General features: G+C 37.5%; 1 protein-coding gene across 1 annotated transcript in view; it reads left to right on the top strand.

Annotated features, from left to right (window-relative positions):
• ARHGAP18 (Rho GTPase activating protein 18) overlaps nt 1–13,668 on the top strand; it is a 191,654-nt gene that overhangs the window by 130,820 nt on the left and 47,166 nt on the right. The window contains 2 exon segments of the mRNA XM_007947358.2: nt 9,112–9,277; nt 11,488–11,579. Coding sequence (XP_007945549.2) covers nt 9,112–9,277; nt 11,488–11,579 — 258 coding nt within the window.

Below are 13,668 nucleotides of genomic sequence, written 5' to 3'. Positions count from 1 at the left end.
TATCCTTCCCTTCAAGGCTCAGGGTTCCAGGATTATCATCTGTGTCTGTGTTAATTGGTTTCCCTTTTCTTTGTTGAAGAGGGTCTGTGCAGTCTTTCTGTCTAGTCCGCCATCTTCTGTTCCTTTACCCTTTTGATGTGTTATTTCTGAAAATTTAGTATTAATCTTCTGGATTTCTATCTGTAGATTTTGTATCATTTCTAATTTTTTAATTTACTTTGTCATTTTGTTCTTGTGTTTTCTTCCAAATTTGTTCTAGGATTATGTCTGTGTTTTCCTTAATTTTGTCAGTGTTTTCCTTGATTTGTCTCTCAAGCCTTTGAAGGTTCCTAAATATAATCATTTTTAATTCCTTATCAGGTAGTTCCATTACTGCTGCTTCTTCAGGGATGTATTCTGGGTCTGTATCCAGCTCCTTTGTTTCTACCAGTTTATCTTGCTTCTCTGTGTGGACGGTGATGTCTGGTGTCTCCAAGACATTGTGACATTGTTGTATTTAAATCTCTGTTAACTGTTTGTAAAGAGGAGTTAAGGATGAATCAGGCTCTTCTTGGTGGTCATTTATCATTGGCCAGTTGGTGGAGAAGGAACTGGTGGCTCTCACTAAGTGTGTGGAGCTTCAGGTGGTGTGGGTGTGTTTGTGTCATATGGGAATGGCTGCTGTCTCCCACTCAGTTAGACAAAAGCAAGAATTGAAAAGCCATCCAAAAAGTAAACACAAGGGGACATAAAACACACTGCATGAACACACATGAACAATCACTGAAAAAAGAAAAGTAAAGAAAGAGAGAAAAAAAAAAAACCTCACACTATCTGGGGAGAGGGCAATAAGAGAAAAGAGGTAGAGTAGGAGAATAATGGAAAAAAAAAAATGGGAAAAATGCAAAAAGAAAAACAAGGAATGGAGTTAGCCACAAGAAAGAAAAACATGGGAACCAGAAACAGGGAAGAGAGAAAAAGCTAAAAATAGAACCTGGGAAGGGAAGAATAAAGAATAATAAAATAAGAAGAATAAGAATGAATAGGACATACAAAACAATAATAATAATAACAGTTATAATTTTAAAACAGACAAATACAAGCAAACTGAAAAAAAAGGGAAAAAAAAAAAAATATGGGCAGGGTGGGCTTGAGCACCCAGGCTCCATCTGAGCACACAAACTGGGATGGAAGTCCTGCCAGCCCAGAAGGTGGGTGGGAGTGGAGGATGGCTGCACCTCTGTTCACCAAGAGGGTGTGGGGTATAAGAGTAACAAGGGGAATATCACATCTTTCCAGTCTTTCGCATCTGGGATGTCCTTGTGGTCCCCAGCAAGTGGAGCCTATTCTTAGTCCCTGGAATCTGAGAGAACTCTGTCACTTTAAATATCCAAAATGGTCTGACCACTTGTAAACATTCAAAATGGCTGTGCCCTCTGGACACAAAAGTCTCAGCCTGTCTCCCTCTTCGCCACTTCTCCTTTTATTCACCAGCCACCGGTGCAGTCCTCTGTGCAGCCCCCGGTTGGCATGGCCGATTTTTAGTTTAATTCTTAGGTCCTAATACCACTTGGCAGTACCAAGCTGTGTGTGCCATCAGGATCGCTGACAGACCATGGCTCCATATGTCTCCTTTTTTTGGTGTTTTCATGCAGGTTCTACTAGTTGGAGTTCAGTCTACTTCGGTATCCTTCCTTTCAAAGCTCAGGGCTCCAGGATTATCTTTGTATCTGTGTTAATCGGTTTCCCTTTGTTGAAGAGGGGCTGTGTTGTTTATCTGCTTGTTCCACCATCTTATCAGAACTCCCCCCAGTCTTTATCATATATTTTTAAAATCTGTTTTTATACTTAGTAAGAAAAGAAAAGAAGTATGCATCATTTGGCTTAAAGAGATGATACCTGCAGGCAGACAGTCCTTAACAAAATGAACTTTAAGTGTGACACCAAGTCATCATCTCAACAGATGGAAAGATTTTTAAATAAAAGAATAGTCATGTCTGATTAAGGAAAACAGAGATATTATTGATTAAAACAGTTAAATGGAATATAAATTAATCTCCACCTGGGAGGCTTGAAAACAAATACGTCCTCTGTCATTTCAGTCTGTGTTTAACAATTTAATTTGTACTTGCTTAGCTTCTTGATTTTGTGCATGTTATGCCGTAAGCCTGAAATAACACCTTCATTTCCATGCCTCTGTTGTTCCTTATTTGCCATGGGTGTGGCTTAACATCTTAACGTCTAACTTCCCTGTTAAGTCTTTCTTGATTGTAAACTTACATTAGATAAAATTTGTGAAATCACCTTTAGAACTATTGGATGGCATACTTTGGATAATTATTAATGTATGTATTTATTTATGCACATATGCATTGGTTCATCTATACAACCATTTATTTATCAGCTATCTTTTAAAAGCCAGGGACATATTGCAACCTTTCTACCAGGCCTTTAGCATGGTTGACGAAGCAAAGGTTTATACTCATTACTCTGAGACAAGTGTCAAAGCAGATAAACGCTAAAGTTCCAATTCTGCTCCCTTGCTTCTGTATATAAACAGTAGCCTTTTTGAATTTGTTGTTCTCTGTTGACCTCATTTCATATTTACTTCCTTTTTCTTACATCATTGAGAAATATTTTTTAATTCTTGATAATCTCTCATAGTGGATTTGTGTTTCTTCTTTTAAACTTGGAGATAGGTTTTTTATACTTTTTATGTGCTTTATTTCCATAGAGATATGGAAACCCAAGGAGGGCTCACTGTGAGTCAAATCGACTCCATGGCAGGGACTTTGGTTTTTTTTTGAAAAGTTAGTCACTACTTATTGTACATTCCCTAGTCTCTGAAATTATGCTTTGTAGATATGTCATTTATTTATATAATAGTCTCAGTGAGGTAGATATTTTTACCCCCACTGGTGGCATAGTGCCTGAGGCATTTGACTGCTAACCAGAAGCCTGGTAGTTCAAACCCACCAGCCACTCCTTGGAAGGAAGATTGGGTAATCTACTTCCATAGTGATACCGCCTCAGACACCCGAGGAGGGGACTTGACACCAATATGTCTGTTTTGTTTTGTTTTGTTTTTAATTTAGACAAGGAAACAGGTTAAAAAGACTGCATGGCCTAATGAGCCTGGTTTCAATGACAGCTTTCAAAGTCTGAACTTGCTCCAGAAGAGCAAGTCAACTTTACTTAATGTGTTCTACAGGTATATACACATTTGATTTAGGTGTGCATATAAGTAAGAGTCCTAGACTGCTAACCAGAGGACTGGTGGTTCAAACCCATCAGCCACTCCTTGAAAGGAAGACTGAGCAATCTACTTCTGTAGTGATACCACCTTGGAAACCCAAGGAGGGGTCGCTGTGAGTCAGAATCGACTCGATGGCATTGAGTTTGCTTTTTTTTTTTTTTTTTGTTTGTAAGTGGCCTTGTGTTAGAGCTACTGACAACTTGTTCATGGTAGCTTGAGAGATAATGTTATAATATGATTCCAGTTTGCTGGGTCCATCATATACAATGTTGTTGTTGTTATGTGCCGTCGAGTCGGCCCCGACTCACAGCGACCCCTCCTTGGGTTTCCGAGGCAGTATCACTACGGAAGTAGGATTGCCCAACCTTCCTTCCGAATCATATACAATAGACACTTTAAAATATTCTTTCATTAAGACTTTATTCAGAAATATATGAGACTAGATTTGAAAGGATAGCTGTGATAAAGTCCATATTGTAGATGTTTGCCTATATTTTAATTCTTAGGTCTTTATTCAGTCTTTGGACTCTGTTGAACTATTTTTGTTTCAAGTAAATTCATATTTTATAATAACCTTAGTTGCCTTGTAACAGGGCCAGTACCTACTAGAGGCCACAGACTATACGTGGAGGTGTAATTTGAAGAACAGTAGAGAAAAGAACACTTCAGGATAAGCAGGAGGAAAATTGAGGAAATAGGGTGCAGGATTGAGTGAGGAGACAGAAAATCTAAGGAAGACACAGACTTTTATACAATATAAAAATATTTTTTAGAGTCATAATCCTGAATCATTAAGAACAGTTTAAATTATGGTTGTTACACTCCTAAAAAATAGAAAATTATAAAAACTGAAATTTGAAAAGTTAGTAATGCCTTGGTTGTCTGGAAAAGTGTTCATCCTGTGGCAATGGCAATGAATGAAATATTATGATAAAATCATATTTTACTCATGGAAAATGTAATAGATGATATAAAGTGATTTATAGAAATTGTAGAAAATAATTTTGAAAGTAGATTTTCAAGTTTAGAGTAGATTCCCTTGCTTTTCAGGGGGAAACTAGAGTGATTCAATGAGTGAAAAAAAAGTCCAGTTCTTCGTGACTGATCATGCACCTAGTGGGCACTTCTCACACGGCAGGTCTTAAACAAGAGGGGTCTAGTCGCACCTGACTGATTTATAGTATCCCGTGAAAACCAATGACCTTATTGATCTATTTTTGAAATCTTCATTTAGCTCTTTTTGTTTTTTAAGTTAAGCTAATTTTTCAAAAGGTAGAGAGCTTTTCTTTTGCTGAAATTGTAATGCCTTCTCAGCCAACAAAGGAACCCATCCAGTCTATTAACTAAACAAAAAACGACAGGAAACTCCATACATATTTAAATCTACTGCTATGAATTAAACATTGGGATGAGGAGATATCTCCTTTCATTAAAGACAATATTAAAATAAATAAATAGATAAATAAAACTCATGATATATTGCTAGGTAAATCAAATGTTTGAACTAATAATATTTCAGATTTCTTTAAACATTTACTTTGAGTAATACTTAAAATAATTGTATTACATGTTTTGTTTGCTTTATTAGACCAAAACAAACTTATTTTAATGAAATATTTAAAATAACCTTTTTGAAAGAAATAAATGGTTGATAAATACTGTTTAACCCTTAAGAAAACAGAGCAGTGATCAGAATCATGGGACCAGGCATGAGAATAATAAATCAGTTTTATGTAATTTTAAATGTCAAGCTTGAAGACATCACAGGTAGTGAGGGGAACATCAAGCAGTGCCCCCCATCCCCTCCAGTGGGTTTGATTCTTTGCATATACCCCATGAGGTGTGTGTCTTCCTTGTTGACCAGACCTTGACAGAGCACTTGTGGTATGCCAGGTCAGTGGTACAATAGGGATTCAGAGGGACTGAGATGTGGCTTCTTTTCTTGAGGGACTCACAGTCCTACATAGACTCCTGTCAATCCAGATTCTTTCCTGCCTGTTGTTATGGAGGGAAAATACATTCCAACAGAATTCAAGAAAGCTGAATTTGTATTCTTTTTATACCACTGGTTACATGGCCATGTTTAAGCTTCATAACTTTATTGATCCTCTGTTCCCCAATCTAGAATATGACATAATTATTCTTACCCTTTTTGGATTTTGGAGACTATAATGAGAAATCAGTGCTGTACACAATCAGAGAAACTTCTCTAGTAACAAACTTTAGAAATGATCCCAGCTCTGGTGGCGTAGCACCTAAGGCATATGACTGCTAACCAGAAGGCTGGCAATTCAAACCTACCAGCCACTCCCTTGGAAGGAACACTGGGCAATCTACTTCCATAGAGATACCACCTCAGAAACCCAAGGAGAGGTTGCTTGAGTCGGATTTGACTTGATGGTAGTGAATTTAATGAGAAATCATTGATCAAATATAAGTATTATCCTTACTGCTTTTTTCTTTTCTTGACATAATATTTAGAAGAAAAGGAAAACCATGAATAAGGGGCAAGATGACTTTTCATCGTGCGAGGAACAAAATGATTATCTCACTGAAATCTTGAAATTATTAAAAAAAAAAATTCTGTGAAAAAAATATAACAATAACACTTAACACTTTGTGAGTGCTTACTACATGCCATTTGATCTTCACCACAACCTTATAGATAGGTTATGTTCCTATTCCAGTTTTACAGATGAAAAGGCTGAAGCCCAGAAGGTGATAGAATTTGCTACAAGTCACAGAGCCAGTAAGTCAGGTAGACAGGACTTGCTACCAGTAGTCCCGCTCCACATTCTCAGCCCTCTGCATAGTGCCATGGAGGCCATTAACACCTATTTTGGAAATTCACTTAGGCTCTGTCTTCAATGATCTCTATAGCTGTTTTGTTTAATGTTCTTTTAGGGGAAAAATGTATTACAAATGAGTTAAGACAGACTCTGTTCTTCTATAGTGAACTTGAAGATTCTCTATGGAGTTTGAGGAACTGAGTTTGTTTGAAAGTTATAGATTTTAGGGATTGCTCTAGGACAGTGATGCTCAAACATTTGGTCTCAGGAACTCCTCATGCTCTCAAAAATATTTTATATTAGTTATACCTATCAATAGAAGCTCTGGTGGTGTAGTGGGTAAGGCATTGGCTGCTAACCAAAAGGTCAGTGGTTCGAACACACCAGTGGCTCCATGGAAGAAAAGATGAAGGCAGTCTGCTTCTGTAAAGATTTATAGCCTTAGAAACCTAACGGGGTTGCTATGAGTTTTAAACAACTTGATGGTGGTGATTTTGGTTTTTTATACCTATTAGTATGTGCTGTATTTGAAATTCAAATTGAGAATCTTAAAAATTAATTATTTTTAATTAATTTAAATAATTTAATTATTAATTCATGTAAAATAACAATAGTGTGGTTAAATAAATAACATTTTAATGGAAACATAACTCTTTTCTAAAACAAAGCACTTGCTGAGAAGGGAGCTATGGTTTTACATTTTCACAGTTGCCCAACATCTCGTTTTAATAGTCAGCTCAATACTCTTCAGTGCTCCTGCATTCATGGACCTTTGGAAGACTCCATTGTACACACAGGAGAGAATGAAAGTTAGATTGACAAATAATGTCATAGTATTAATTATTAAACTAGTTTTGACCTATGGGACTCCTTGGAAGGGTCTTGGGCATCCCCCTGGCCCCCAGAGTTTCCCTGTACCCCAATTTGAGTTCTGCTGCTCTAGGACATGTCTCCTGCACTAGTAGTTAGTGCATAAAGTATTAATGAGAGGGTCCAAAATCAATGCAGCAAAGAGAATAAAGGAATCATGTGAATATCTTTGGTCATTAGATGAAATGAAGAAGCCAAAGGATACAATCTTGATAACGTGATTTTTTTCTGATTTTCAGAGAATGATCCTTGTTTCATAACAAACTCAGTATGACTGTAATTTGTATTAAATGTTAGAAAAATTCATGCTTTCAGGTCATAGCCCCTTGTGGTCTGTTTTCTTATATTTGATGTAAAGAGAGGCTGATTAGGGAGTAGATGATATTTGAGAAAGGCGGGCAGCAGCAACTATAGGTAATGAGGGGAACACACAACAACTTTTTTTTTTTTTTTTTAAAGATAATTTGCCCTCTCTGAGTTAGGGAATAAGACCAGTAAGTTAGAAAATAAAGTTAACATGGAAAGTTCAGAATTGACTACTGTGTGTGTGAACTCTGTCCTCTAACTTTTTCTCAGTGGTACAGATTTGGTATAGAAGGTGTAAGTTTACTTTTTTAAACTTTTTTTCTCCTATCTCTATGTTTATTTTTTATGTGGCTCTGCTTTTGGCTGAGATGGGAGAAAGGAGAAGAAAGGAAACAGAGAACTGAGCTATTAAGAATAAAACAGTACTTTTTGTTTTAATTAAACCCTTTACTTCCTTTTACCATGTCATTGACATAGGGCCCCACTGGAAAGTGGAGGTGGGGAGAGAGTAAAAATCAGAACTTGCCCAAGTTTGGCTTTTCTGGCCCTCTTTCTGGAGTCCTTTCTCACCTGTGGAAATACTGAGACCTCTCCAAAGAGGAAAGGGTCTCTTACACACATGACACAAAGGCATGAGTCTGTGGGACAGCAGGGAAGATTCTGGGCAGTGGGGAAAATTCTGGATTCTCTCCTGGTGCTACTGCTTGTTTGCCTGTGATCCTAGAAAACTGCTCCCATCTCAGTTTATCCATTTAGTGGTGAAAAGTAATGACCATAGCAGCCACATAAAAGTGCTTGCAAGTGCTGGGCACTTAAGCTTCACAACAGCTCTCTGAATTAGGTGACATCATCATCATCATCATCCTTTTACAGAAAAAAAAGTTAAACAGTTGCTTGATGTCATACAGCTAGTAAGCAGCTCAAGGACTGGCAGGGGTTCTTTCTGGCTCTGAAGTCCGTATTATTACTCCCCTCCCCTTCCTATACAGTCTTCTATACCTCCCTCATTTGGGTTTTCAAGACAATGAAAAGGTACATAATGTATGTAGCCAGGATCCCTGGTGATGCAGTGGTTAAGTGCTCACTGCTAATCAAAAGGTTGGAGGCTCGAATACATCTTCTGTAAAGATTACAACGTTGGAAACTCTATGGGGCTGTTCTAGTCTGTCCTATAGGGTTGCTTATGAGTCAGAATTGACTAAATGGCAGTGGACTTGGTTCTTTCAAATGTATAAAAAGGGTATTTGGCCCCTTCTAAGTAGTCATTCAGGAGCTCTGGGAGCATAGTGCCTAAGGCACTTGACTGCTAACTAAAAGGCTGGCGGTTCAAACCCCACCAGCCACTCCCCGGAAGGAAGGTTGGGCAATCCTACTTCCGTAGTGACACTGCCTTGGAAAGCCAAGGAGGGGTCACTATGAGTCGGGGCCGACTCGACGGCACATAACAACAAACAACAACAAGAAGTAGTCATTCATAGCTACTATTCTTTTTCTTCTCCTTCTTTTACTTCCTCTCCACCTCATTTCTCCTCCCCTTCTTCCTCATGATTTGTGCTTGATTTCTAATCTTCCTTGGTTCTTAAAGGTCAGTTAACTAAGGGTCTTTTTTTCTCTTTTGAGTTTGTTGTTTCTTTTGTCCTCATAGTCACTGGTTTTAGTTTTCCTAGTAGAAGGTCTAAGTTCCATAGCGTATCTGACTTAAGATGTCGACTCTTGAACTCCTTACAAGTTTGGCAGTCCACATTGTGACAAAATAGCTCTTAATTCCCCCCAACAGAAATTCTGCCATGGCTTTCTTTGCGCTTACTCTGAGTATAACTTCTTTCTGTAGTTACATTTTATCTTCTTTCATTAGAAAAGGAGAGGAGTAGATACTGCACACCTTTACTATATTAATGATGTTTATTTTAGAATTTCAGATTGCCAAAAGACAAAACTGGTACCACAAGGATTGGTGACCTGGCACCTCAGGACATGAAGAAAGTGTGCCGTTTAGCTCTTATTGAGCTGACTGCCCTCTATGATGTACTGGGTGTTGAAATGAAACAAGAAAAAGCTGTGAAAATGAAAACAAAAGGTAATCTTGAAATAAAAAACAGGTATTTGTGGGGCTGGCGTGGGATCGGGCAGTGTTTCGTTCTGCTGTGCATGGGGTCTCTATGAGTCGGAAACGACTCGGCGGCACTTAACAACAACAACAACAATATTTCTAAAGTAGAAAGAGTGAGCCTGGCTTTTATCAGTATTCTGAAAACATCTACAAAATAAACTAGCCCTTGAATACATCCCAATCTCAGATTCTAAGACATTGTTTCAAAAATTAGGGAACTGAATAAAAATAAGCTGTCCCTTCGACTATAGAAAAGAAAGGAATTATAAAATAATTTAATTCCTGGGGAAGAAAATTCTAAGCCCAGGAATCTTAGCTCATGAGCATTCTCCTTTTGCAAAGCATGCCTTTGGTGCATCTGTTTATTTATGTCCAAAATCAGATGTTGAAAAATGACTTTCAGATGTTGATCTTGAATGATTACTTTTGCTTGTTCATCTAAAGGGAAATTGTGTAAGTTTGTAATCTTTCCCCTTGTTCATTTATGTTCAACTTTTAACGCAAAAACATTCTTCACTCTATTACGAATGTGCCATTGTGGTGCATAATAGCACTGAGATGTTCTCATCATGCATTTGTGTAGTTTTTCTGTTACAAGCAGCTTGTTTTACCACTCCATAAACTGAATTCATCTCTTACAATACGATAAAAAGTCACCACCACTGCAGTTTTTTATTTTCCTAGACTTTATTATCCCTGAAATCCAGATAATTCTCAATTGCCAAAGCTGTACTGTTTAGAAATCTCTTGTCTTATTTAACCTTAAAGGTATTCTCCTAAAAAGAAACCAGGCAAGCATTACTGAGTTGCTATGGTAACTGTAGCAAAGACAAGCATTCACCTGATGTATGTTTTGGAGGTAATTTCTCTATAGGGCTGAGGTGTGTGCCTTCCCCTCAGGTCTTCTGTTCCATGCTGGGCCTCAGAGGGTCTCTTTCTGCTCTCAGTTCTTTGAGCATTTTAGCCTGAGACTTGGGATGGTGAATTTACGAGTCAAACAGTGCTTATAGTTTTCCATAGTCCATTATTTATAATGAAGATTTCAAATGCCTTTTAGGAGCTCATGGCAAAGCCTTCTCCAAATACTAAATAGAAATATACTTTAAATAGCTGTGACTCATTGCTTGAAACTTTTAAGGTGGCTGAGAAACGTTTTTTAATGTTATGTTTTAGTATTGCATCCTAGCAGAGAGAAAAATATTAAGTCATTTTTAAGTTTTTTACTGTTAATAGACTTTTTCCCATCATTTCTGTATCTTATCTTGTATATCTTATCCAATATATTTACCTTATAAACTAGACCCTTGACTTTCTTGAGGATTATAACTTTTCTTATTTACTGAATTACTGGGGTTCTTTTGAATGACATCTCAATTGTCATGATTTCTAATATCTGCCCTCCTACCACAGGTAATTTCCTTTCTTAGGATTGCAAATGATTTATGTTTACCCTGATGAAGTTTGTCATAAAGGAAACAATCATTATCGCTTCTGTGTTAACTGTATGCTCAGTCATGGGAGTGGAGTAGAGGTGCTGGGTAGAAACTATGCTTGCACCAGAATCAAGGATTATGATTGTAATGTAGAAAAAACTCATAACCTATTACCTTTCATTGCTTCTAGAGTTAATCACAAATATGTTAAACTACAAATTTAAATTCAAGAATGCCAAATGTCTTATTCTTTCTAAAAGGAACATTTGTGGAACAAGATCATAATGCAAGCTGATTTCTCAAAAAAACCCAGATATTTATATTTTTTGCTGCACTGTAGAATTTTAAATGTTAATTCAGTGGGGGAGAGATGAGTGATGGCTGCTTTAAGCCAGAACTTTTTGATTACATTTAGTAAATTATTTACATATTTTGTGTACACACACCCACAGCCTTCCATTTCTCTGATGGAGCAGTTTGTACTTTTTAAATTATTTCAGTGATTATTTGCAATCAGTTGTTTGATTGTCTTTTCCTCCTGGACTGTTCTATAAGGCAGGGCCAGAGTCAGTCTAATAGGCTTTGTATGCCTAATAGCTAAAGCAGTGTTACCACTTAGGGGATGTTCGATAAATAAGTTGTGTGATTGAATGACAATGTCAGAAATCTTGTGTGTGCCTTTGATTTTTTTATTTATATTTTATAGATTGAGAGAAGTGAAGAAATTTATTTTCCTTTTCGCAGATTTTGGCCTTTTTGGTGTTCCATTGACAGTATTGCTAGAACAAGATCAGAGGAAAGTCCCAGGAACTCGAATACCCTTGATCTTTCAAAAAGTAAGTAGGCTCAGTAGCCAGCTTAGAACAAACATACTTTAGCTAATAGTGTTCTATTTGTTGTTGTTGCTGTTGTTGTTTTTGGCATTCATACTATTATAATACAGTTTTTTGGTTGATATACACTTTTATTTTGCACTTTGATTTTCTATTCAAGAAACAAATTTGTTTGAAGGGCTCATAATTTTTATTTTGTGGTGACGCTTTCAGTGTTATTACTCTGACTGTGATTACCTGGCATAATTTTCCTGTCCTGTATTAGCTGGCTTTGTATAATTGAGACTTCAATTCTATAATACATGGTAGAGGGAACTGCTTATAAATTTCTAGGGGATTGAGTCCTCATGAATATTTTATGCCTGTATGTATTTCCCAAGCTTTCCTATTTACAGTGAGGATGTCCAATTTAATTTACCAGTGCCTACTTCCAAAGTAGGTAAAGAAACCATAAAGTAGAATTAGAAAATGATTGCTAAACTATCGAGTCACTCGTGTAGTCAACACTCAATTATTCATAAGGGGATTATCCATGGCAATATAAACATTTCAGTCCAACCTCTGAGCCATCATTATTTGAAACACAGATTATATTTGATAATAGCCAGTCGATGCACAGTGAGGAAGGCAGGTCTCCTTCCTTCTTAGGGCTTCTAGAATCAAATCAGTCATGGACTATAGATTCTTTTCAGTAACCCAGACATATCACCAAAAACCCCCACTGCTATCAAGTCGATTCTTACTCATAGTGACCCCACTGGGTTTCTGAGGCAGTAAATATTTACAGAAGTAGATTGCCAGTATTGATTCCATGGAGTGGCTGGTGGGTTTGAACCACCAACCTTCTGGTTAGCAGTCTGATGCCTTAGGCACTGTACTGCCAGAGTTCCTTAGACACATCACAGCTTCTGAAATTTCTGGGGATAGCAAGAGTGAGCATGGGAACTTTGGAGGATGATTAGACACATTACAGCTTCTGAAATTTCTGGGGATAGCAAGAGTGAGCATGGGAACTTTAGAGGTTGATTAGCTTAGCAAACTCATCCAGTACTAAAGCTCTTGGTGCATATCTGTCGCCTATTCCAAAATTGCCTATCTTATTACCAACCTCTGGTTTATTCCTCTCGTCTACCATTGTACACTCAATCCTTTATCCTAGAGTTTCTCCTGATGAGCTCTGTTCTACATAGCTTACCTTACTCATCAGCCTCTGTCAGCCACTAACATAGAAACCTTATATGTGGGCAGAGTTGTCAGTAATAGCTATAACTAACAGAGAGATGCTAACAAATATGGGCTGATATTCAAGTTCTTTTAATGTAGATAGAAGTTGTGATTTCTTACACAGCAGTGATCTTTCCCAGTAAAGGACAAGCTTAGGTCCCCATGAAGGTTTATTGATGTTAGTGGTACCTCCTGACCAGTCTGAGGAGTCCATCAAGTTCCAGAAACCTCTGTTTGTCATTTTGCCCTAGAACTGTTGGCTAATGTGTTTATTTCACTAGTTATTTTAAATTGTTGGACTTTCCAATATTCTGGAGACTCTGGCTACTCACTAGACAGAAGTAATGCATAACAGCCCTAGTTGATTCTAGTGCTCACTGCCAGGGTTAATTAAAGGTCAATTCTCAGAGTTAATTTTCCAGAAGTACTAACCCTCTCACTCCCAGTCAGCCCTGGTTTTGCTGTTGTTAGGTGCCATCGGGTTGGCTCTGACTCATGGAGACCTGATGTATAATAGAATGAAACATCCTCTGCCATCTTTGCTGTTGTTAGGTGCCATCGGTTGGCTCTGACTCATGCAGACATGATGTATAACAGAGTGAAACATCCTCTGCCATCTTCTTGGTCATTGGCTAAATAAAGGTCATCTTCCTAAAGTTTGTTTCATTGCTGTTGTAAACAAACTCATAGACACTCAACAAACATTAAGCGAATGGAAATACTTCTGTTGTATCTTTGGCTTCTCCTTGTAAAATTCAAGTTTGTTTAATCAACGGCCTTGTAAAATCACCCCTGTCTAATTTCCTTGATGCTGTGCAGTGGATGGCATTTCTGTCATTTGAACCACTGCAGTCCATCATATTTGAGT

This window comes from Orycteropus afer, unplaced genomic scaffold (assembly GCF_000298275.1).
Source record: "Orycteropus afer afer isolate SDZICR_OR568_19922 unplaced genomic scaffold, OryAfe1.0 scaffold00182, whole genome shotgun sequence".
In the NCBI taxonomy this organism is placed as follows: Eukaryota; Metazoa; Chordata; class Mammalia; order Tubulidentata; family Orycteropodidae; genus Orycteropus; species Orycteropus afer.
Note: the sequence above shows the minus strand (reverse complement) of the source record. Positions and strands in the feature narration are given on the sequence as shown.